The sequence below is a fragment of the Saccopteryx bilineata genome, chromosome 6 (assembly GCF_036850765.1).
Source record: "Saccopteryx bilineata isolate mSacBil1 chromosome 6, mSacBil1_pri_phased_curated, whole genome shotgun sequence".
Taxonomy (NCBI): domain Eukaryota; kingdom Metazoa; phylum Chordata; class Mammalia; order Chiroptera; family Emballonuridae; genus Saccopteryx; species Saccopteryx bilineata.
In genome coordinates this window covers 153,674,194-153,701,075 of record NC_089495.1, presented here as the reverse complement: position 1 = coordinate 153,701,075, position 26,882 = coordinate 153,674,194, and the positions used below count along the sequence as shown (strand labels likewise).

Below are 26,882 nucleotides of genomic sequence, written 5' to 3'. Positions count from 1 at the left end.
TCCAGGTCGACGCTTTATCCCACTGCGCCACCACAGGTCAGGCTACATACAACTTTTTATTGTGCTTTTTTTTTTTCAGAGACAGAGAGTCAGAGAGAGGGATAGGGACAGACAGACAGATAAACAGACAGGATAGGGAGAGAGAGATGAGAAGCATCAATTACCAGTTTTTCGTTGCGACACCTTAGTTGTTCATTGACTGCTTTCTCATATGTGCCTTGACTGCCGGCCTTCAGCAGACCGAGTAATCCCTTGCTCGAGCCAGCAACCTTGGGTCCAAGCTGGTGAGCTTTGCTCAAGCCAGATGAGCCCGCGCTCAAGCTGGCGACCTCGGGGTCTCGAACCTGTGTCCTCCGCATTCCAGTCTGACGCTCTATCCAGTGCGCCACTGGCAGGTCAGGCTTATTGTGCTTTTAAATTTTATTTATAAACTCTTCCTTATTACATGATCTTCACAATTGCCATTTGAATGACTGCACACAAAGCTATGTGGTTGCTGTAATATAATTCACCAGGCTGTTTCTTTTGTTATTAACCAAACTTTGCAAAGAACATATTATGCAGTACAATATGTCAAGAATAAATTTCTAAGAATGCAATTACAGAGTCAAAGGGTAAGGTACACTTATTTCATTTTTTATTTTGTCCTCCTGAGATTAACTAGAGACAGTACTGTATGAAAAGCTTTTCACACATTTTTCTTTAGTTTATCTTGTTAACAATCCTTTAAGGCAGTTATCCTCCTATCCTTGCACTACAGCTGGAAAAAGGAGCCGGAGCGGGCAGGTAACCTGATCTGGTTTACCAGGTGAGTCCTGGATGGAGGTGGCAGCTAAGATACCAAGAGCAATAATACCTTTGGGGATTTGCTGGAATCCTCGGTCTGGAAATGGTGTCTCTTCCCCCCAGCGACGCTCAATTCGCGGAGCGCAGCGGTTCTAACTTGGTTCATCCCACCTGTCTGAGAGCCCTGCACGCCGAGGGCGACTAACAAATTCAATGTGTACAGCACGAACCAAAGCTCTTCTGTAAGTGGGCAGGACACTAAGCCCCTCCTGGTGCCAGGGAGCTCCGCTCGCCACTTCTTCCCTTGGCGGGATCCCTCCTCCAGTTCGATCTGGGACCCCCAGCTGACAGCGGGCGCCCAGTCCTAGCCCAGCCTCGCGCGCTCGAGTCCCCGGCACCCTGCGCGCGCGCCCCCAGGCCCCGCCCCGGATAGGCCCCGCCCCGCCCTCGGGCCCCGCCTCTCCTCTACCTCCAGCCCGGGTCTCCTCCCCGCCCCCGCAGCCGACGAGTGGCCACGGCGGCCGCAATACCCGGTTCGCTCAGACCCGAGGGCGGGTGGAGGAGGGAGCGGCAGATTCCCGAGTCTGCTCCGGCGCCGCCGAGCACCGCCCGCCTCAGCCGACCGGCTCCGTCGGCTCCGGGCCCCGCCGAGCCGAGAGGAGGGAGAGGCGGAGGCGGCAGCGCGGAGGCGGCGGGGGCGCGGGCGGAGGCGGTGCGGCCGGCCGCGGCTGCCGCTTTGTTGTGCGGCCCGGGCGGAGGAAGGAGAAGCGGGAGGAGGGGGGAGCTCGGCGTCCTGCTCCCTCCGCGGCTCATGGCGACGACGCGCGGCACATCCGGGACCCTCCGGCCGTGGCGGCCGCGGCGCCCGCTGCTCGGGCCGCAGCCCCGGCCGCTGTGCTGACTCGGCCGCGCCTCGCCGTCGCCCCCGCCCCGCCCGCCGGCTCCGGGCCCCGCGCCGCCGGGGACATGTCTAACCCCGGGGGCCGGAGGAACGGGCCCGTCAAGCTGCGCCTGACAGGTGAGGGGTTGGGGGGGCGGGCGGCGGGCGGGCGGCAGGACCAGGCAGGGGGTGCCCGTAGCCTCGGGAAGGGCGGGTGTCGCCATCTGTGCCTGGGGGTCGGGGACGTGGGAGGGCCTAGTTCGGGGAGAGTCCTAGCAAAACCACCCGCCCTTGTTCGGAAATTCTTGAAAAAGTCAAGGGTGACTCTGGGGTCTTTTGTTGAGGGGAGGGGGCTCCTGGTTGCAATTCCAGGGCAGTTGGAGGTCAGAAAGTCTTGGCCAAGGACCACGACTCTCCTGGGGCCCCCGGAAACAGTCCCCGGGCTGTAAAGCCCAGGTGGCGTCCTGGAGGGGGTGAGGTGCTCCTGTGCGGAGATGATTGACTCCGGCGGCGGACTGCGCGCAGTCAACACTCCTTAAAGATGGAGCGCTTAACGGGAGGGGTGTGTGTGTGTGCGTTCCCTGGTTGTGACCTTGTTCTCCCACTTGTGCCCTCGTGCGAAAACCCTCACTCTCCGCCGCCAGCCACAGCAGCCGGTGCTACCACCTGAGACTCACACCCCTGGGAGGGAAGGAGACAAGTCGACTTTTCCGGTGTGTCCGCCTGATCCGACGGCTCCGGCTCATTGTACACTCTGTGTTTTGAAAGTGTTTGATTGCAGGGTAGCGTGTTTTGGGTTGCGCTTTGTAGGCCGCAGAACTTGTGTCTTACTTCTAACTCCAGACCGGCTTTACAGACACACTTTTTTTGGGTACATTTCTGAAGAGATGCTCATACAAACTTTCAAGTGATGTTTTCTCTCTTCCCAACTTTCCTTTTCTAAATGAGAAAGAATGGAGGGATTGCTAGATAGAAGACTTCCTTTGCAAAGTGTTTCTGAGTCCAAGTGCATCAAATCTTTAACACCACAGGTCCATTTTGTTTACAGTGTCATTTTTGGTGTTACCCCATTTTAATTAAGGAAAATTTATTTTTGGTTTGAAAAGTGTAACTGAAATCAGCATAGTTATCCTCGTTTTACTGTTCACTATTAATAAATTACCCACGTTGATCTTTGAATGTGTGGTGAGAGAGCTGGTTTTTCTTAATCTCTCTGTGTGTGCATGCATGTGTAAGAATAAACTGTAATTATGTTTGCTTACACTAGACTTTGAGATTTATATGGACTAATTTTCGTAATTGAATGCTTCTGTGTCAGGCCCCAGTCCATTGGCTGAACTTTCAAGATACAAACTTGCAGTGAATTTGGTATTTGAGAATTTAGCCTATGTTGGTTGCAATTTAAAACATATATTACTTTCATGACAGTTTTACACTCCCTAGGGAAAATTGCAAAAGAATCATTAACTGAGTGGCTCTCAGTGGAAAATCCTGCCTGTCTCCCCTGTTTCCCCCATCCAGTTTCCTTATTTTCCTGTGAATCAATGGAAACCTTTATAAGGGATCTTTGTTGCTTTAGTTTATCTACTGCTGTTCTTTGGAGTCAGTCCTTGTCAGTGATTATAAAAAGAACCTGTGATTCCAGGTGTGGAACGAGCCTCAGAAATAGGCTCTTGGCCATTTCCTTCCTTATAGCCTATATACATAATAAAAAAATGAGAAAACGAGTTTTGATTTTCTGCAGATAAAATGGTCTTGAGGTTTTTTTGTGACTCAGTAGATCTTAAAGTGTTTATCTGTGGTTTCCTGACTGCATACGATACATAATAAAAATGCATTAGTGAAGTTAAAAAAGATTATTTTTTGGGGGGGAGGGACAATGGATTAAATTTTAGAGTTATTTTGTATTTTTAGATTTTTCTGAGGAATTTTAAATATACTGTGTCCCCTTAATTGTAAAAACAGTTGAGGTATTCTCAGTTTCTTAAAACAGTTGGGAATTTGTCTCTGTCATATTTTAAGATAAAAATATTCAAATATTAAAAACATTGCTCTTTCCCTTTTGGTTACATATGATGGATTTTCTTCTGTTTTGCCGGGAAAGTTAACATATATCTTTTCTTTTTTGTTCATTTACAAATTAGATGGTATATATTTTAACAAATAGATCTCAAGAGCTGGATTCAATTAGCAGCTTTTTAGGACATAAACATTAAAGGGTTAGATGGAAAAGATTGTTTTGACTGACTGGATAAATGACAGGGCTGTGTTTGATGTGCGTCCAGGAATTGGTCTGGAGCTGGTGCCCAACTTTTCAGTCCATCTTGAGAAGCCAAATAAAATATTTAACCTAGGCTTCATTTTATTTTGTTTTGTTTTGCCTTTTTTTTTAAGTTGATTCTTTGTTAAGACCTTAAGAAATGTTTGGCATACCTTTAGACTAAGTGTTGAACAGTTCATTGAGATCCAGACTCCATAATAGAGGAAAATCACTTAAAAAAATAAAAAAAGGCAGATCCTACAGTGAATTTTTACGTGGTTTACAATACACTGGAGCTGTACGATGCTTTAAAATTATTATTTTCTTTATGTTAATACGATAGCAGTATTTTAATTTATAGTGTCTTTGATTTCAAAGTGCTTTATGAACTATAGTTACTCAAATATAACCTTAATGTAGATTTGCCCCTTTACTGAAAGGTATAAACAATTCTTGTGTGGTTACCCCCACACACACTCATTCACTCACTCACTGACTCACACTCATTCACACAAAGTGAAAGAGAAGAAATATTTGAGCTAGGAGATCTCTGTCCATAACAGATATTAGACTTTCCCACATATTATTCTGAAGACTACAATAACTAGGGAACTGTTTGGTACTTTTTTTTTAATTGATTTTAGAAAGAGGGGAGGGGATAGATAAAGAAACATTGATTTGTTGCTCCACTTATTTATACAGTCATTGGTTGATTCTTGTTCGTGCCCTGACTGGAGGGAGATTGAACCCACCATGTTGGTGTATCAGGATGATGGTCCAACCAGCTGGTCTACCCAGCCAGGGCCTGTTTGGTACTTGTTGATGCTAAGAGTGTAGGGCTAATATAATCCTAAATTTGAAATTCCTCAGGCCATTCATTAGTGGTTAAAATCGGATTGGATCCATCAAGCTACTTTTGACTTGTTCATTAAAGTGGGTTCTGTGGTAAAAATACCAATTTCAACAAGTATTTCTAGAGCAAATTGATTATAAAATGTAAAATTTGTTTACATTATACATATGAATATCTGATATAGGTTTTTCTTACATATTCTTTGCATTTGGTTATAGTAAAAAATTGGGAGTAATTTTTTTGATGTCATCATTGTTTTTGAAACCAAAGGCTTGAAAAAAGCAGTTTAATATTTCTAATATTTAATTTTTTCCATTGATGAAAGAGAGAAGGGGAGTGGAAGAGAGAGCAAGAGAAGCATCATCTTGTTATTACACTTAGTTGTTCTGTTTAGTGTGTACTCATTGATTGCTTATGTGCCCTGACTGGGGATTGAGTGCATGACCTCAGTGTGCAAGGATGACACTTGATTCACTGAGCTATCAGGCCAGAGCCTAATTTCTATTATTTAAAATTCTAAGATATGGAGAAGTAACACATTACTGCTCCAGGCCTTTTTGTAATTTAATTTTTTTTTTTTTTTACAGAGAGAGTCAGAGAAGGATAGATAGGGACAGAGAGACAGGAACGGAGAGAGAAGAGAAGCATCAAATCATTAGTTTTTTGTTGCGACACCTTAGTTGTTCATTGATTGCTTTCTCATATGTACCTTGACTGTGGGGCTTCAGCAGACTGAGTAACCCCTTGCTCAAGCCAACGACCTTGGGTCCAAGCTGGTGAGCTTTGCTCAAACTGGATGAGCCCGCGCTCAAACCAGATGAGCCTGCACTCAAGCTGGCGACCTTGGAGTCTTGAACCTCGGTCCTCCACATCCCAGTCCATGCTCTATCCACTGCGCCACCACCTGGTCAGGCTAATTTAAATGTTCTTGTATGCTGCTCCTCATACTATTAATTTCTAAAATCCTTGGCAGTAATTAGGTTAACCTTGTCTTGCTAATGGAAAATTTACTTCAAAAATCTCACTTTAGATATGCTGGTATGTTAGTAGTTTTCCTACATATTTTATTGATTCAAGGCTTTAAAAATTACAGCTTGATTGTATCTCACAGGTTTCTAAGTAGGAATGTGCCTGTATATCATAATGACTTACTCTAGGGGAGTTAGTGATTTGAATGTCCCCAATTTATTTTATTTTCTTGATTTTTGAGGAGAAAGCCAATCTAGCTCCTTCCTTTTAGTTATTTCTTCTAGTCTAACTGTTAGACAACAGTTGAACCTGCCTATGTGCTTCATGTAGTTTGGTTTTCATTGTCAAGTAAAGGGTATGTGTGTGTTTTAACCATGGATTCTACTTTTTCCTCTTAATTGAATTGTAACTATCACAACATACTACCGTGTTGTTTATTTAGCATATAATTCAGCATATTTTGCATATAACTCAATTTTCAAGGTAAATGAAAGACTATAGGCACACAAGATTTTTTTTTTTTTTTTTTTTTTGTATTTTTCTGAAGCTGGAAACAGGGAGAGACAGACAGACTCCCGCATGCGCCCACCGGGATCCACCCGGCACGCACACCAGGGGCGACGCTCTGCCCACCATGGGGCGATGCTCTGCCACGACCAGAGCCACTCTAGCACAGAGGCCAAGGAGCCATCCCCAGCGCCTGGGCCATCTTTGCTCCAATGGAGCCTTGGCTGCGGGAGGGGAAGAGAGAGACAGAGAGGAAGGAGGGTGGGGGTGGAGAAGCAAATGGGCGCTTCTCCTATGTGCCCTGGCCGGGAATCGAACCCAGGTCCCCCGCACGCCAGGCCGACGCTCTACCGCTGAGCCAACCGGCCAGGGCCCACACAAGATTTTTTAAGCCATTTTTGATGTCTTTTAAAGATTTTGAAGGCTTTTAAAGATGTAATATGTCTTACTCCTTTCAAACAGACCATACTTAACAGAACTTAGTGTTTTATCATTGTGAGTATAAATTATTGTGCTGTTCAGTAAGTAATATAATATGTAGAAAGAATATATATGTGTAGAGAGAACGTTTGAGCCTGGCTGTTTGCTGATAGGTTGTTTAATCCTGTTCTTACTGTTTTTCCCTTTTTTCCCCCTTGTTTTGTTTACTGTGACTTTCTTTGTTTTAAGAATGCTGGACCCTTGAAATATACTCTTGCAGTCAGCATTGTTATGTGTTTCCATTTGACTAACATGTACTGAATGCTTATTTTATTTTTATTTTTATTTTTTTTCTGGAAAAAAATAAAGCTGGAAACGGGGAGAGACAGTCAGACAGACTCCCGCATGCGCCCCACTGGGATCCACCTGGCACGCCCACCAGGGGCGATGCTCTGCCCACCAGGGGGCGATGCTCTGCCCCTCCGGGGCATCGCCATGTTGCGACCAGAGCCACTCTAGCGCCTGGGGCAGAGGCCACAGAGCCATCCCCAGCGCCCGGGCCATCTTTGCTCCAATGGAGCCTTGGCTGTGGGAGGGGAAGAGAGAGACAGAGAGTGAAGGAGGGGGGGGGTGGAGAAGCAAATGGGTGCTTCTCCTATGTGCCCTGGCCGGGAATCGAACCCTGGTCCCCCGCACACCAGGCCGACGCTCTACCGCTGAGCCAACCGGCCAGGGCCTGAATGCTTATTAAGTACCACATACTATTTTCAGTTTACATCTATTATCAGCTTTAATTCTCACATAGCTCCAAGAGATAGAAACTTAGACTAATTAAGTACATGTCTGAATCTAAGTTTTCTATATTGAAAGTTGGTTACAAACTTCCAAGATTTTGTTTGAAAACAAATACTTTCCATTTATTTGGAATTACCCTTGACATCCTTGCTCATCTTTTAAGGTTCAGCTCCAGGATAAGCCTTATCCCTAGAACTTCCTTTGACCTGAGTTGACCTTTCCTCTGAAACTCTGTGAAGAGTGTTTGTTGTTTCTATCTGTAAATTCCATGAAGGCAAAATCCTTGGTTTGGTATGGATGAAGAGCTTTTTGGCATTTTATTGAACCAATGCAAGAGACACAGAAGTAGTTCTATGTAATTCTGTGTGTTCTTTTTTTAATTTCTTTTTCCTGAAGTTAGAAACAGGGAGGCAGAGAGACGGACTCCCGCATGCACCCTATCGGGATGCACCTAGCATGCCCACCAGGGGCCATTGCTTCGCTGCAACTGGAGCCATTCTAGCGCCTGAGGCGGAGACCATGGAGCCATCCTCAGTGCCAGGGCCATCTTTGCTCCAGTGGAGCCTTGACTGCGGGAGGGGAAGAGAGAAATAGAGGGGGAAGGGTGGAGAAGCAGATGGGCGCTTCTCCTCTGTGCCCTGGTTGGGAATCGAACCTGGGACTTCTGTACACCCAGCTGATGTTCTACTGCTGAGCTAGCCAGCCAGGGCCTTCTATATGTGTTTTTTATGCATGCATTGGTGTGAGGACAAGAAGAGATGAGGTAATAGGGACAGACCCATTTAGGACCCTGTTATAGTTTGCTAAGAAGTTTGATTTTTTTAAATTTAAGGCAGTGGGAACCTTTGAAGCATTTTAAGCTTTTGATATATTTGATATATTTGATGTTTAGAAACATTAATCTTGGAGCAATAGGGAGGATGAAATGGTATGGGAACTGTGAAGACTGATTTTTTTTTTTTAGGATGACCAGTTAAATGGATGCTACAGAAACCATTGTTCATGTGATTTTCTTGTTTTAACTTTTATTTATTTCCAAGTTTTGTTATTGCAGATAATCACTATAAACATCTTAGTGTAGATAACTTTGATTTTTAAAAAATGTTTATTTTTTAGGATATTTCCATAGAAAAAGTGCTATTGTGTTAAAGAGTATGGATACTTTTAAATTTCTTTTTTTTTTTTTTTTTTTCCATTTTTCTGAAGCTGGAAACGGAGAGAGACAGTCAGACAGACTCCCGCATGCGCCCGACCGGGATCCACCCGGCACGCCCACCAGGGGCAACGCTCTGCCCACCAGGGGGCGATGCTCTGCCCATCCTGGGCGTCGCCATGTTGCGACCAGAGCCACTCTAGCGCCTGAGGAAGAGGCCACAGAGCCATCCCCAGCTCCCGGGCCATCTTTGCTCCAATGGAGCCTTGGCTGCGGGAGGGGAAGAGAGAGACAGAGAGGAAAGCGCGGCGGAGGGGTGGAGAAGCAAATGGGCGCTTCTCCTATGTGCCCTGGCCGGGAATCGAACCCGGGTCCTCCGCACGCTAGGCCGACGCTCTACCACTGAGCCAACCGGCCAGGGCCTTGGATACTTTTAAATTTCTTGATTAATTTTTTTTCTGGCTGCGATGAATAAATGTCCTTTTTTACCATTCTATTATAAGCATCAACTTAATTTTTAAATTTTTTGCTAATTTCATAGTGTGTGGTTTTTAAATATTTACTTGTGAAGTTGAATATTTTCCTCTCTGTTTACTAATTATATTTCTCTTTGTTGATTTGTTTGGCTTTGTCCTAGTTATCTGTGAAGGTTTTAGTTTTTTTCTTATTTATGTGCCTGAGAATTAAAAAGATATTAGTCCGTTGTCATATTTGCTATAAACATTTTCCCCAGTCTGTTATTTGTCTTTTAATTTTGACCATTTTTGGACATGCAGAAAATTTGTTATTTTAGGAGTCAAATCTGTCCAACTTTTGTTTTTCCTATTATTTCTATACTTAGGAAGGCCTTTTTTTTCAAGAGGCTTAGTGAATATTTAAGTATTTCTTATTTTAGTGTTTTTAAAAAGTGGTTTAGGAGGCTCTTTCTCCCCAAATTGCTATTTAATCATCACATCATTATTTATTAATCAGTTCTTCTTCTCTATGGTGATGTGATGTCTTTTTAGTTACATTAAATTAGTTATAGTAGAATCAGATTATCTCTTGCTCTGTGCCATACTCTTTTTGTTGTAATAGCTTTATAAATTAGTTTAATATTCTGTTTGTGCCAGAAATTTTTTCCTTATTTTATTTTTACTTTGTTTTATTTATTGATTTTAAAGAGAAGAGACAGTGGGAAGGGGTGGGGGAGGAGCGGGAAGCATCAACTCATAGTAGTTGCTTCTTGTGTGTGCCTTGACGGGGCAAGCCTGGGGTTTCGAACTGGGACTTCAGCATTCCAGATTGATACTCTATCCACTGCGCCACCACTGGACAAGCTTTGCTATTATACATTTGCTTTTCCATATGAATATTAAACTTAATTTAAAAAGAAATTTCACTGGGATTGTAATTAGGCTGGCATTACTTTGGGAGAAGGAGACATTGAAATGTAGTATTTAGTTTTTTCACCTAGGAGCAGGTAATGTTTTTACATTTATTTAAGTTTTTGTCTGTATTGCTCAGGATAGTTTAATAATTTTCTTCCTTATGTTTTAACATAATTTCAGCTAATTTATATGTGGCATTTTCATTCTATTTTCTAATCTTAGTTATTGCTTATATTTAGGAATGCTGTCATATGTATTTTTGCTTGATTAGAATAGTTTTATTGAACGCTAAGCCTGCTTTTCACTTTATGTTAGTTTTCTGAGTTCAGTATTTGGCAGTTTCTTGCACTTGAGTGTTAATTTTTTTCTTTTGGGTTTTCTACTAATATAATATATATATTATTAGTATACAAAGTGAGGAATTTTATGTTAATTTATTTTATTTAGAGTAATTTCTGAAAGCACTGACTACTTTTTAAAAAAACTACATTTGACCAGGCATGTATTCTAAGATCAACATGTGTCTTAAGTTTGGCAATATGTGGTTTCGTGCTAAATATTGACAGCAGACATAAAACTTCAGTTTGAAAATAAATCTTTTTTTTTTTTTTTTTTGTATTTTTCTGAAGCTGGAAACGGGGAGAGACAGTCAGACAGACTCCCGCATGCGCCCCACAGGGATCCACCCGGCACGCCCACCAGGGGCGATGCTCTGCCCCTTAGGGCGTAGCTCTGCCGCGACCAGAGCCACTCTAGAGCCTGGGGCAGAGGCCAAGGAGCCATCCCCAGCGCCCAGGCCATCTTTGCTCCAATGGAGCCTTAGCTGTGGGAGGGGAGGAGAGAGACAGAGAGGAAGGAGGGGGGGTGGAGAAGCAAATGGGTGCTTCTATGTGCCCTGGCCGGGAATCGAACCCGGGTCCCCCGCATGCCAGGCCGACGCTCCACTGCTGAGCCAACCGGCCAGGGCGAAAATAAATCTTGATGATTCATTTTAGGTACGAATGACCACATAGATCAGTTGTAGTCACCCTGGTCTCTACCGCCCACTAGTGGGCGTTCCAACTTTCATGATGGGCAGTAGCGGAGCAACCAAAGTATAAATAAAAACATAGATTTAACTATAGTAAGTTGTTTTATAAAGATTTATTCTGCCAAACTTAGCGAAAATCCGACATAAAAGTACTTGGTAAGTAATTATTATTATATGCTTTAACTTGCTGTAACTTTGCTTTATAAATTTTATAAAGTAAAGTTACTTCCCTACTGTATAAATCACTGTTATTGTAGAACCGGTGGGCGGCCAGAAAATTTTACTACTAACAGATACATAAGTGGGCGGTAGGTATAAAAAGGTTGACTACCACTGACGTAGATGATTATACAAAGGGCATTTCTTTCTTCCCAAAAAGTTTCCTTGTGTTATCCTCAGCCCTTGGCAACCAACCATCAGTTTACTTTCTGTCACTATAGTTTTGCCTTCTCTAGAATTTTATGTAAAGTGGAATTGTACAATAGCCTTCTGGGTCAGGCAGGCTTCTTTCACTTAGCACAGTGCTTTGAGATTCATTAATGTTGCGTATCAGATGTTCCTGTTTATTTCTGAAGAATATTGCATTGTACACATATCTCCTATTTTGTTTATTCATTCACATATGTCCTCAGACACTTGTTTCTGGGTTTTGGCTATTATGAATTAAGTTGCTGTGGCCATTTGAGTTTTCTTTATGAACATGTTTTTATTTCTCATGATTGGGATTCTTGGATCGTATGGTAAATACGTATTTAAGTTAAAAAAATTGCTAGCCTGACCAGGCGATGGTGCAGTGGATAGAGCGTCAGACTGGGATGTAGAGGACCCAGGTTCAAGACCCCAAGGTCACCAGCTTGAGCGCGGACTCATCTGGTTTGAGCAAAAACCTCACCAGCTTGGACCCAAGGTTGCTGGCTTGAGCAAGGGGTTACTTGGTCTGCTGTAGCCCCACGGTCAAGGCACTTATGAGAAAGCACTCAATGAACAACTAAGGTGTCGCAACGAAAAACTGATGATGCTTCTCATCTCTCTCCGTTCCTATCTGTCCCTATCTATCCCTCTCTCTGACTCTCTCTCAGTCCTTGTAAAAAAAAAAGAAAATTGCTAAACTGTTTTTCAAAGATATATATACCATTTTGCATTTTTACCAGCAATTTATGAGAGTCCCACTTGCTCCTAACCCTAGTCAGCACTTGTTGTCAGTCTTTGAGTATAGCCATTCTACTTGGTGCATAGAGACATTTCAGTGTAGCTTTAATTGTAATTCCCTCATTGACCTACATTGTTAACCATCTTTTCATGAACTTATTTGTTATCCATGTTTCTTTGGTTAATATCTCTTGAAATCTTTTGCTCATAGTTCTAAAATTGGGTTGTGTTCTTTTTGGGGGGAGGTTGTGTTCTTACTGAGTTTAGAGAATTCTTTTTGTATTCTGGATACAAGTCCTTCATCAGATAATGTGTTTTGCAAGTTATTTGTCCTGTATTCTCCTCAGTAATAGCTCAAAGAGAAGTTCTGGTTTTTGACTAAGCCGTTTTCATCAATTTTTTCTTTATGGTTTATGCTTTTTATGTCCTATCTAAGAAATCATTTCTAAGTCTCAGTTCTAAAAATTTTTCTCCTATGTTTTCTCATGCATTTTTAAATAATATTAGCTTCTACATTTAGATCTATGACCCTTTTAAAGTTAATTTTTTAATATGGTGTGAAAGATAAGGGTCAAGGTTTTTTTAATTTTTATTTTTATATGAATACCCCATTTTCCTAGCATTGTTTGTTAAAATACTTTTGTTTCTTCCATTCAATTGTCTTGGCACCTTGGTTGAAAAATCAATTGACAATATGCATATAGTTCTATTTCTGGACTCTTTTCTGTTCCTTTTATTTGATTCTACCCTTTATAATTTTATCATTTGTAATCTACACTTTTTACAGAATATTTTATTTATTGATTTTATAGAGAGAAGGGGTTTATTTATTGATTTTACAGGGTGGGGGACAAGAAATATCAACTCATAGTTGCATCACTTCAGTTGTTCATTGATTGATTGCTGTATGTGCCTTGACCGGGCAAGCCCAGGGCTTTGAACTGGCGACCTCAGCATTCTAGGTCAATGCTTTATCCACTGCACCACCACAGGCCAGGTTATAATCCACACTTTTTTATTTCTGTAGCTTTAATGTAAGTCTTTTGATTTTAAACATTGATAAAAAGCTTTTTTATAAACCTTTTGATAAGAATAAGTTAATAAGCATAATTGTGTCTCTTAAATTTTGGATCTGTAATGATTTAGGTTCTAGGAATGCTTTAGAGCAGGGGTAGTCAATCTTTTTATACCTACCGCCCACTTTTGTATCTCTGTTAGTAGTAAAATTTTCTAATCGCCCACCGGTTCCACAGTAATGGTGATTTATAAAGTAGAGAAGTAACTTAACTTTATAAAACTTATAAAGCAGAGTTATAGCAAGTTAAAGCATATAATAATAATTACTTACCAAGTACTTTTATGTCGGATTTTTGCTGTTTGGCAGAATAAATCTTTATAAAACAACTTACTATAGTTAAATCTATGTTTTTATTTATACTTTGGTTGCTCCGCTACTGCCCACCATGAAAGCTGGAACGCCCACTAGTGGGCGGTAGGGACCAGGTTGACAACCACTGCTTTAGAGCCTTTATTTCATTTATTCAGCCAAAAAAATTTATCAATTTCTTGACATGTGAGACATTATTTTTATTATATAGTATCATGAATGGAGCTATAAAAAAGTCAAAATAAACCTAAATTAAATTTTTCTTTTCAAAATTTCTGTCATGGTCCTTTAAATTTTTTATTATTGTCGTCTTGCTGGCTGAAAGTAAATTGCAACAAGCGTGACTTAACAAGGTTTACCTGCGATCAACTCCCCTCATTTATATTTGAAAAAGTTAGGATATAAAGAATAAAATGAATATGTTGTATGTGCCTTGTCTGGGCAAGCCCTCAGTAATCCGGGGTTTTGAACTGGCGACTTCAGTGTTCCATGTTGACACTCTAGGCCAGGCTCAATTTATTTATTTCTCTCTCTCTTTTTTGAGGCAGAGACAGAGAGAGTCAGAGAGAGGGATAGACAGGAAAGGAGAGAGATGAGAAACATCAATTCATCGTTGCGGTTCCTTAGTTGTTCATTGATTGATTTTTCATATGTGCCTTGACCGTGGGGCTACAGCAGACTGAGTGACTCCCCTTGCTTGAGCCAGCGACCTGGTGCTCAAGCTGGTGAGCCTTGCTCAAACCTGATGAGCCTGCGCTCAGCAGACGGAGTGACCCTTTGCTGGAGCCAGCAACCTGGGGCTCACACTGGTGAGCCTTGCTCAAACCCTATGAGCCTGCGCTCAAGCTGGCGACCTCAGGGTCTCGAACCTGGCCCTCCGCGTTCCAGCCCGATTCTCTATCACACTGCGCCACTGCCTGGTCAGGCCACAATTTTCATCTTTTTTTTTTTTTGTATTTTTCTGAAGCTGGAAGCGGGGAGAGACAGTCAGACAGACTCCCGCATGTGCCCGACTGGGATCCACCCGGCATGCCCACCAGGGGGCGACGCTCTGCCCACCAGGGGGCGATGATGCTCTGCTCCTCCAGGGCATCGCTCTGTTGCGACCAGAGCCACTCCAGCGCCTGGGGCAGAGGCCAAGGAGCCATCCCCAGCGCCCGGGCCATCTTTGCTCCAATGGAGCCTCGCTGCAGGAGGGGAAGAGAGAGACAGAGAGGAAGGAGAGGGGGAGGGGTGGAGAAGCAGATGGGCGCGTCTCCTATGGCTGGGAATCGAACCCGGGACTTCTGCACGCCAGGCCGACGCTCTCCCACTGAGCAAACCGGCCAGGGCCCACAATTTTTATCTTTAAGTAATATAGAGAACATTTAGAAAATTAATTGGATTCTCTCCTATGCCTTTATTTTTGGCAGGAAGTAGAAGGGTTTTGGAGAACAGTTTGAATGGCTGGGGATTTTGGAGATGGGGGAATTGTTTGGACCCAAATCTTAAATATTAACTTCTTGTAGCTTGCTGGCCTTTTCAGAAATAGCCTGTAGTTTCACCTTCTGCCAGTAGATGGGGTTATTTCTGTATGGGTAGATGACAAGAATGAGTGAAGACCTGTAAAACTGGTCAACTGTCTAAATGCAGGAACCCATTCGCAATAAATGGAGTTGGAGAATTGAAACTATCAAATGTGATACTGACTTCTAATGCAAACCCATACTTTATTTTTATTTTTTTGTATTTTTCTGAAGTTGGAAACGGGGAGGCAGTCAGACAGACTCTCGCATGCACTCAACCAGGATCCACCCGGCATGCCCACCAGGGGGCGATGCTCTGCCCATCTGGGGCGTCGCTCTGTTGCGACCAGAGCCACTCTAGCGCCTGAGGCAGAGGCCACAGAGCCATCCTCAATGCCCGGGCCAACTTTGCTCCAGTGGAGCCTTGGCTGCGGGAGGGGGAAGAGAGAGACAGAGAGGAAGAAGAGGGGGAGAGGTAGAGAAGCAGATGGGCGCCTCTCCTGTGTGCCCTGGCCGGGAATCGAACCCGGGACTCCTGCGCACCAGGCCGACGCTCCACCACTGAGCCAACCGGCCAGGGCCCACAGCCATACTTTAGAATAAAGTTTCTTATATAAACTATATGCTGTATGTTTTTTGTCATAAGAATTGCAAACATTAATGTTTAATTCTGTTTTTAATTTTGTCTGATCTTATGTCATCAGATTTTTAAAAAATATTTTATTTATTGATTTTTTAGAGAGAGAGGAGTGAGAGAGAGACACAGAGAGAGAGAGAAGGGGGAGGAGCAGGAAGCATCAACTCCCATATGTGCCTTGACCAGGCAAGCCCAAGGTTTTGAACCGGCGACCTCAGTGTTCCAGGTCGACGCTTTATCCCACTGTGCCACCATAGGTCAGGCCCATCAGGTTTTAAATACAACTTTTTCTACAGAAGAAGAAAACCTTTTGATTGATCAGATTATTCAGAATCATATGAATCTAATACTATAAGGTTGAAAGTGTTTTTTACATTGAATTTTTGTGAAGGAAGAATAATGGAAAAAATCTTTTTTAAATCTAAGAAAATAAAATGGCATTTGATACATTCAAAATACCAGGTGTAACACAATACTTAGTACATACTACATCTTCAGTAAATATATGTGAATTAAAGAATAATTAACAGCCCCATTGGAGAGCTCTGTTGGTTAGTGTTGTCCCGAAGCACAGAGGTTGCTGGTTTGATCCCTGCTCAGGGCACATACAGGAACAGCTCTATGTTCTTCTCTTTCTCTCTCTCTCTCTTTTTCTCCCCCACTTTCTCTCACTCTAAAAGAAAAATTAGTAAATAAAAAAAATTTTTTTTACAGAGACAGAGTCAGAGAGAGGGATAGATAAGGACAGACAGGAAGTCCGTAGAAGTAGTTTTCTTCTTCCTAGTTGTTTTGAATTTTTCTTTTCTTTATTTTTTTAAATGAGAAGAGGGGAGAGAGATGAGAAGCATCAATCATTAGTTTTTCGTTGTGACACCTTAGTTCAGCGGTTCTCAACCTGTGGGTCGCGACCCTGGCGGGGGTTGAACGACCAAAATACAGGGGTCGCCTAAAGCCATCACTGACAGTTGTACCTTAGTAATATCAACAATGTTAAGTTATAAAGATAAAAGACTGAAGTATTCATTTGTTAATATTTGACTTGATGAATATAACTCTTTTACCATACTTTGTAAAATTTACTTTTTAACAAAGTAAAGATCAATTTGATTTCACTGCCAGAAGATTTGTTTTTGCAGTGTCAGCTAAAAAAATTCACACATGACTAATCTGTCAATGTTAGGACAATAATAAAAATATTTTGGCCTGACTGGGCAGTGGCACAGTGGATAGAGCATCGGACTGGGATGCAGAAGACCCAGGTTCGAGACCCCAAGGTCGCTAGCTTGAGCGAGCGCTCATCTGGTTTGAGCAAAAGCTCACCAGCTTGAACCCAAGGTCGCTGACTCGAGCAAGGGGTTACTCGGTCAGCTGAAGGCCCGCGGTCAAGGCACGTATGAGAAGGCAATCAATGAACAATTAAGGTGTTGCAATGCACAACAAAAAACTAATAATTGATGCTTCTCATCTCTCCGTTCCTGTCTGTCTGTCCCTGTCTGTTCCTCTCTCTGACTCACTGTCTGTCTCTGTAAAAAAAAAAAAAAAAAAAAAAATATATATATATCTATATATATATATATAGATATATATATATATAGATATATATTTTGGAGCTCTTATTTTTTTTTTTTTTCAGTGAGAGGAGGGGAGGTAGAGACAGACTCTGCATGTGCCCCAACTGGGATCCACTGGGCAAGCCCACTAGGAGACGATGCTCTGCCCATCTGGGGTGTTGCTCCATTGCTCAGCAACCAAGCTCTTCTTAGTGTCTGAGGCTGAGACCATGGAGCCATCCTCAGCTCCCGTGGCCAACTTGCTCCAATTGAGCCATGGCTGCGGGGTGGTGGGGTGGTGAGGTGGTGGTGTGGTGGTGATGGTGAAGAAGTGAGAGGGGGAGGGGTGCTTCTCCTGTGTGCCCTGATCAGGAATTAAACCCAGAACATCCACACACAGGGCTGATGGTCTACCATTGAGCAACTGGCCAGGGCTCTACAATTTTAAAGTATTTTCACTTATTATTTAGTTACTATTCAGATCCTGGCTTTATTGGTATTCTGAATCAGTGAAAGTGAAAGGAGAACCTTTAAGGTTGAGAAATGTTTTTCTCAAATCTTAGGAAGAGAATAGTAATAGATTTTTTTTTTTAAACAGAGACAGAGAGTCAGAGAGGGACAGACAGAGACAGATAGGAATGGGGAGATGAGAAGCATCAATCATTAGTTTTTTGTTGCGCATTGTGACACTTTAGTTGTTCATTGATTGCTTTCTCATATGTGCCTTGCCTGCGGGCCTCCAGCAGACCGAGTGACCCTTTGCTCGAGCCAGCGACCTTAGGTCCAAGCTGGTGAGATTTTTGCTCACACCAGATGAGCTCGTGCTCAAGCTGGTGACCTCAGGCTCTTGAATCTGGGTCCTCGGCATCCCAGTCCAACGCTCTATCCACTGCGCCACCACCTGGTCAGGCAGTAATAGATTTTTGATGGAAAAATTGGTTCAACTATTTCAGTTCTATCAAAATGAGGCTGGTTGTACCAAAGTCATTTGTTATAAAATATGAATCCTTATGTATTTTGGTTTTCTACTTCCTAGTTGTTTTGAATTTTTCTTTATTTTTTAAGGGAGAAGAGGGGAGATAGACTCCCACATGTGCCCTGACAGGGATTCACCTGGCAACTCCCATTTGGGGTCGATGCTTGAATTGACCTCACTATCCTCAGTGCCCAGGTCTGATGCTGGAACCAGTTGAGCCACTGGCCGAAAGAGGGGAAGAAGGAGAGAAAGGGGAGAGAAGCAGATGGTTGCTTCTTTTTTGTGCCTTGACCGGAGATTGAACCCAGGATGTCTGCATACTGGGCTGATGCTCTATCCACGGAGCCAACCAGCCAGGGCTGCCTTTTTTTTTTCTTTTTAGCAAAAGACAGAGACAGTGACAGTGACATGAAGGGAGAGTGATGAGAAGCATCAGCTCGTAGTTGTGTCACTTTAGTTGTTCATTGATTGCTTTTCATACATGCCTTGACTGGATTTTCCACTAAGCCAGCCAGTGCCCCCTTGCTTAAGCCAGCAACCTTGGGTTTCAAGCCAGAGACCTTTGGGCTCAAGCCAGTGGTCATGGGATTATGTCGATGATCCCATGCTCAAGCTGGTGATCCTATGGTCAAGCCAGTCATCTTGTGCTCAAGCCAGATGATCCCATGCTCAAGCTGGTGACCTTGGTGTTTCAAACCTGGGACCTCAGCGTCCCAAGTTGATGCTGTATCCACTGTGTTATCACCAGTCAGGTCATTTTGAATTTTTCTTATTTTAGGTAGGTAGGAAACCAATCTATATATATTTTTTACTTTAAATGGAGTTGGGTCTGGCTTTAGCTCAGCGGTTCCTTCAAGTCAAGTTTGCTTGACCTGTGGGTGCCCTCTAACTCTTTAAAAAAAAGAAAGAGAAAAAATGGGATTGATGATGATATTTCAAGTTTCTTCTGATTTCCAGTTTCGTTAACCCGTTTTGTTTTGTTGTTTTTTTTTGTATTTTTCTGAAGTGAGAGGTGGGGAGGCAGAGAGACAGACTCCTGCATGCACCTGACTGGGATCCACCCAGCATGCCCACTAGAAGGTGATGCTCTGCCCATCTGGGGCATTGCTCCTTTGCAACTGGAGCCATTCTAGCACCTGAGGCAGAGGCCATGGAGCCATCCTCAGCGCTGGGCTAACATTGCTCCAATGGAGCCATGGCTGTGGGAGGGGAACAGAGAGATAGGGAGAAAGGAGAGGGGGAAGGGTGGAGGAGCAGATGGATGCTTCTCATGTATGCTGTGGCCAGGAATTGAACCCAGGCAATCCATATGCTGGGTCAATGCTCTGCTACTGAGCCAACTGGTCAGGACCCAGTTTGGTTAACTCGTAAGTCTGTTTTCTCTAACTAGAAAGAGGTCTTGGGATGAGGATGAAATGTTTACATATTCATTCATTGAAGATTTGTTTGTTGAGAGTCTTAGATGCACCTGACACGAAAGTGTAGGTTCTAGGGTATCAAGAAGAGATTTGGACCCTGATCTTGCTTTCAGGGAACTTACAGTATAAACAGAGACAAGACTGGATGGTTGAAATAACCAGTTATTGCTAAGTTAGTGGTACATGAAATGAGGGTGAAATAAAAAGAAAGAAACCAAAAGACATGGGAGGGAGCTCAGTTTTGAAGGGAGCTCAATTTTCAGATTCTAAAATTGATATTTTTTTATATTTCTTTCTTCCACCTTACAAAAGAAAGGTACACCTCATGGCTATCCCAAAGTATGCATTGTCCTCTGATGAGAGGCAGCAAAGAGACAAATCAGAATATTGGTGAGGTTGAGAAGGCATTAACTTCATTGACTAACAGCTTTACACAAGTCACATGGTTTCCAATCTTTAATCTTCAGCAATTTGAAGGACCTGATCAAGTTGTTAGCTGATCATTAAAAGTAATTTTTATAAAAATTAAGGAAGTCAAGTAAATGCCATTACTTTCCTGAAAGTTAGAAAAATCATAATAGATTATTGTGATTTTTTTTGGCATATAAAAATTTAAAATAATTTGGCTTTACTGCAATAAAACTCATGTGCTTATTTATGTAAGTTTTCTTAGCACTTATATTTAAAATAATGAAAACTAGGAATAGAATATTTATAATAAACATTTACTCATAGATATATGAATTAATTGAAAATAAGAAACCCTCATCCATCTTATAAAGAAATGCATCTTCGGTTCTTTTCCTCCCCTTCCCTTCCCTATTTTTGAATAATTCTTATTTTCTAATCAGGATGTAGAAAAGGTATATTTGGTTGGTATGTCTCATTTCTGTTTTATATCCCCCACTTTTATCTATGAATTTTCTTTGGATTTATTTTAGAAACTAGATCTATTAAATACCTTCATCTAAAAACCTCTTTATAATTTGGATCTAGCTTTGTTTCTCATTATGCCTGTGTTCCCACTCTGAACTCACTTTTCTTATTCTCCTTACATTCTCTGATGTATCCAAGTTTTTGACAGTGTTTTTTCCTTAGACTCTGTTATATTCCTTCCTTTGTCTTCCTGCAAAATCGACTCAGCCCTTAAGACATTGCTGAAACATTATCTCCTCTTAGAAGTCTTCCCAGACTTCCCCAGTCTGTTAGGTGTCTCTCTCCATCAATTAGGGTCCAATAGGAAACAGTTAACGGAGTACCCACAGTAAGTGAAAGGGAGTGTCATGAAGAGACTATTTACAATGAATGGGCAGGGATTAGAGAATCGTCAAGGAATAGTGCTATATTTAGGGACTAGCAAAGATAGGAAACTGCACCATTTTGGGGCCAGCAAGGGCAAAAGGAACAATTATTTTGGCAACCCATAGAGACCCTTGCTGTTGCTTCTGATTTACTGAACCCAATTTGAAGCTAGAGGGAAAGGGAGCCCAGTTTATGTAGTTTATAAAGGTCAGTCTCCTAAGACACTGAGCTGCTGGATAAAGGAAGGAGAATGGTTCTGGAAGAGCAAGTAGAGAACATCCAACACTCCCCTATTTATACTCCTAAAATACTTTAGCATACTTCATTGTATCAATTATCATATTGACTTAAAATTCGTTGGTTGTATTAACTTTTCCCTATAGCACCATGAACTCCTTTGTAACTATGAACTCTTATTTATATTTGAATACCCACAGTACTCATTAGGTATTTGTTTGTTAAATGAATAAAAATATAAAAGGAGATGATGAGATGCATAACTTAAAAGGCCTGTCCTACTTAGTGGTAATGTGTGATAATTCTTAGTTAAAAGGAGAGTAAATCTAATAATATTTGCTTTGTTTGGTGGTTTTAATGCTTCTTCAATAACCGGTTTACTCATTTTGAAGAGAGACCAGGGATTAATTTAGGCCATAGTAGATTACTGCATTTAGAAGGATTTTCATACAGAACTCTGAGTTGGTTGTTTTACTCACAGTTCAAGTAATTCCAGTGGTGGTCTAAGCCCACCTCCAAGACTCAAGCTATTCTAGTCTCCAAGTGGAGAGAGAGACACATGAGCAAGAGCAAAGACTAAAATGCCTAGTTCTGTATATAGAGTAGGGTAGGTAGGGGAAGAAAAGGAATACCTGGTCATATTGTACACTGACTTGAATGATAGGCTAAGGATTTTGGATTTTATCCAGTAGGTAGTCAGGAGTTAAACATTTCCAAACAAGGGAAGAATTTTAAATTTATAATTAATTTCCCATTCATCTCAACCCTAATTATCAAATTCTTCTTTTTTCTTTTGAGATTTTTCTTGACCCATCCTTTCCTATTACATCTTGACTCATTCCACTACCATAATTCAGTTCTTAATGCATCAGACTGAGATTGTTGCTGTAGGTAACAATTGTTTTCTCTGCCTTAAGCACTTTGTTATGTAGCCCATTCTGGACATCAATATTAGATTAATCTTACCTAGAGCTTCATTTTGATCATGTTTTTCTCCTTAGCAACCTTTAATTTAATTGTTTTTTAGTTTATTCATTTTTAGAGAGAAGAGAGAGAGGAGAGAGAGAGACAGGGGGGAGGAGCTGGAAGCATCAACTCCCATATGTGCCTTGACCAGGCAAGCCCAGGGTTTTGAACCGGTGACCTCAGCATTTCCAGGTCGACGCTTTATCCAATGCGCCACCACAGGTCAGGCCTCCTTAGCAACCTTTAGTATCTCCCTGTGTTGACAGGGTAAGATGCAGACTTCTTAGCCTGTCATTCAAGGCATTCCAAACATTAAGCCAGTCAGCCTTTTAAATTTAAGCCTTACCTTTCTCCTTTTATTTAACCTGGATTCTAGAGAACTTGTTGTGAATGTTCCTTTTCCTCTCTCATATATCTAGCCCCTTCCAATTTTAAAATTGTGTCTATTTCTTTCTTCCTCCTAGATTATCTTTTCTCTAGTCTCATCTCTACTGGTTAAAAGTTATACCCGTCTTTAGAGTTCAAGTTAACATTGTACCTTCCTGTACAGCAGGGGTCCCCAAACTACGGCCCCATGGGCCACATGCGGCCCCCTGAGGCCATTTATCCGGCCCCCACCGCACTTCTGGAAGGGCACCTCTTTCATTGGTGGTCAGTGAGAGGAGCATAGTTCCCATTGAAATATTGGTCAGTTTGTTGATTTAAATTTACTTGTTCTTTATTTTAAATATTGTATTTGTTCCCGTTTTGTTTTTTTACTTTAAAATAAGATATGTGCAGTGTGCATAGGAATTTGTTCATAGTTTTTTTTATAGTCCGGCCCTCCAACGGTCTGAGGGACAGTGAACTGGCCCCCTGTGTAAAAAGTTTGGGGACCCCTGCTGTACAGCTTGCTTGCTTGTTTATTTATTTATTTATTTTACTTAAGGCACTTGTCACTTAATGCTTTCTACTGTACTTTACCTTGCTAGATTCTATAACATAGTTACGGTATTTATTTTCAACATACAATGCCTCATATACTTGTGCTTGGTAAATATTTGTTCTGTTCATTGTGTTTTCCTACTTTGGACTACCTTTTGTGCCCTAATTTGATGATAGTTTTATGTTTCTTAGTCATGGCTTCTCCACTAGATTATTATTTTTTTTTTTTTAATTTTTTTTTTTGTGTGTGGCAGAGACAGAGTCAGAGAGAGGGATAGATATAGGGACAGATAGACAGGAAGGGAGAGAGATGAGAAATATCAGTTCTTCGTTGCGGCTACTTAGTTGTTTATTGATTGATTTTTCATATGTGCCCTGCCCCCTTGCTCAAGCCAGCGACCTTGGGCTCAAGCTGGTGAGCCCTGCTCAAACCAGATGAGCCCGTGCTCAAGCTGGTGACTTTGGGGGTCTCGAACCTGGGTCCTCCACAGCCCAGTCTGATGCTCCATCCACTGCGCCACCGCCTGGTCAGGCTAGACTATAAAATTCTTAAGGGCAGGAAATATGTCTAATCTATAGTTGGAGAATCCTTCTATAATATATACATAATGTCCTTACTTAAAAAAACAACAACCTGTTTTAACAGATTAAAATTTTTTTGGCTATTAGTGGGTTAAAAATGTAACCATCGCCTGACCTGTGTTGGCACAGTGGATAAATCATCGATCTGGAATGCTGAGGTTGCTAGTTCAAAACCCCGGGCTTGCCAAGTCAAGGCACATGCAAGAAGCAACTACTATGAGTTGATGCTTCCTGCTCCTCCCCACATCTTTCTCTTTCTCTCTCTCCTCCCTCTAAACCAGTGGTCCCCAACCCCCGGGCCGCAGACCGGTACCAGTCCGTGGGCCATTTGGTACCGGTCTGCAGAGAAAGAATAAATAATTTACATTATTTCTGTTTTATTTATATTTAAGTCTGAACGATGTTTTATTTTTTAAAAATGACCAGATTTCCTCTGTTACATCCATCTAAGACTCACTCTTGACACTTGTCTCGGTCACGTGATACATTTATCCATCCCACCCTAAAGGCTGGTCCGTGAAAATATTTTCTGACGTTAAACCGGTCCATGGCCCAAAAAAGGTTGGGAACCACTGCTCTAAACAAAACAAAACAAAAGTAACCATTATATTTAATTTCTTTGATTCTTAGTGTGGTAATCATATTTTTACATTTTTATTTGCCATTTCTTCTGTGAATTCCATGTTTATATTATTTTAACCATTTTCTAGTCTGTCTGATTTTTTTCTAATTGACTTGTAGACACTTTTTATAGGGTCCTGACCCTATATTAACCCTTTGTTATACTCTATTTTGTTTGTCATTTCTCTTTTAACTTTGTTTATGGCATTATAGTTATTCTAGTTTCTAACTTTTAGAGGAAAATTGATAAATCTTAACTGATTATAGTTTTATTTTATTTACTTGCTGTCACTGTAACATGAACATTTAAAAACCATCCCCCTAGAAAGCAATCAATGAACAACTAAGGTATCGCAACGAGAAACTGATGATTGATGCTTCTCATCTCTCTCCGTTCCTGTCTGTCTGTCCCTATCTATCCCTCTCTCTGACTTTGTCTCTGTCCCTGTAAAAAAAACAAAACAACAACAACAAAAAACATCCTCCTAAGTATAAAGTGGCATACAGGCCTCCTTTTGTTCCTGATTTTCAATTAGGACAATAATTTAAATAGCTGGGTTGTGTCAGCTGTTGAAATTGAAATGATTCAACTTTTAAAGGGCAATAGTTTCTATCTGTATAGCTTTTCTTAAAGTTCTTTTTTTCCACAGAGTTGATTCAATTTAGAATTGATACATTTTTCTGAAGTATGAAAACCTCTTTATTTTCTGTGAGAAAACAGGAAAAAGGAAAGTGAAATCTTCTATCACTTTGGACTGAAAGCTGTCTTTTCTGATGTTCTCTTAAGCACATAATTATGCTACTTGAACATAAATTCAAAGCATATACAAGAAGAACTTGTGTCTCTTCAACAATTTTGAACATATTTTCTGTGAAAATACTCTAGTGGAAATTCTGTCCTAAATAAGTGGTTAGTAAACTGATTCTAGTAATGTTTAATCCCTCTCAAAATAGAAAAAAAAATATTTTTTTTGTGATAGAGACAGAGAGAGGGACAGATAGGCACAGACAGGAAGGGAAAGATGAGAAGCATCAATTCTTCATTGCGGCTCCTTAGTTGTTCATTGATTGCTTTCTTATATGTGCCTTGACTTGGGGACTACAGCAGAGCAAGTGACCCCTTGCTCAAGCCAGTGACCTTGGGCTTCAAGCCAGTGACTGTTGGACTCAAGCCAGTGACCATGGGCTCATGTCTGTGATCCCACGTCAAGCCAGTGAGCCCGCACTCAAGCTGGTGAGCTCGTGCTCCAGCTGGATGGACCTGTGCTCAAGCTGTTGACCTAGGGGTCTAGAACCTGGGTTCTCTGCATCCCAGTCCAACTCTCTGTCTACTGCGCCACCTCCTGGTCAGGCAAAATAGAAAATAATTAAAAAAATAGCAAGCCCTGGCTGGGTAGCTCAGTTGGTTAGAGCATCATTCTGATATGCCAAGGTTGAGGGGGTTTGATCTCTGGTCAGGACACATATAAGAATCAACCAATGAATGCATAAATAAGGGGAACAACAAATTGATATTTGTCTCCCTCCCTCTTTTCCCAGCTCCCTCCGTCCCTCTCCTCCTCTCTAAAATCAATTTTAAAAAATTAAAAAAACCAAAAAATTCATCTTGAAAAATTTTCAGGATTGCAGGGTTTTCTCCAAGATTGTAAGGGTGATTTAACAATAAAAAACATGGTAATTGATCACATTAAAGAATAAAATAGAAAAAGCATATGTTCATAATTGATTCAGAAACAACTTTTAACATCTACTTATATTAAAAAAAATGCTGGCCCTGGCTGGTTGGCTCAGTGGTAGAGTGTCGGCCTGGCGTGCCGAAGTCCCGGGTTCGATTCCTGGCCAGGGCACACAGGAGAAGTGCCCATCTGCTTCTCCACCCCTCCCCCTCTCCTTCCTCTCTCTCTCTCTCTCTCTCTCTCTCTCTCTCTTCCCCTCCCGCAGCAGAGGCTCCATTGGAGCAAAGATGGCCCGGGCGCTGGGGATGGCTCCTTGGCCTCTGCCCCAGGCGCTAGAGTGGCTCTGGTCACAACAGAGCATCACCCCCTGGTGGGCAGAGCGTCGCCCCCTGGTGGGCATGATCCCGGGTCCGGCGCATGCGGGAGTCTGTTTGACTGTCTCTCCCCGTTTCCAGCTTCGGAAAAATACCAAAAAAAAAAAAAAAAAAGCTTAATAAATTGAGCTTAGAAGAAACTTCCTTAACTTGATTATCAACTAAATCACATTGATCAAGTGTTGAAGTGTTTGCTTTAAGACAAAAAATAAGAGCAGTAAATCCAGTATTACTGCTTTTATTCATTATTGTACTAGAAGTGATAGTACTTACAAGGATATCTACATACAAGGATTAGAAAGGAAGACATAAAATCACAAATGATGTAAAAACCTAGGGCTAAAGGAACACCCCAGGATAATTATGACCACATTTGAGGATAGACCAAGAGGAATCAAAAAGAGTTGCGTTGATCTAATTTTTAATTTCAATGTGATAAACATTTCTGCTACTGTACTTGACAGTTTTAAGTTTTTTTTTTTTTCCATTTTTCTGAAGCTGGAAACAGGGAGAGACAGTCAGACAGACTCCCGCATGCGCCCGACCGGGATCCAC

At 41.8% G+C, this 26,882-nt stretch overlaps 1 protein-coding gene across 1 annotated transcript in view; it reads left to right on the top strand.

Annotated features, from left to right (window-relative positions):
* Positions 1-1,674: 1,674 nt before the first annotated feature.
* SMURF2 (SMAD specific E3 ubiquitin protein ligase 2) overlaps positions 1,675-26,882 on the top strand; it is a 122,398-nt gene continuing 97,190 nt past the window's right edge. The window contains exon 1 of the mRNA XM_066234684.1: positions 1,675-1,804. Coding sequence (XP_066090781.1) covers positions 1,753-1,804 — 52 coding nt within the window. The 5' untranslated portion in view covers positions 1,675-1,752. The remainder of the gene's footprint in view (positions 1,805-26,882) is intronic.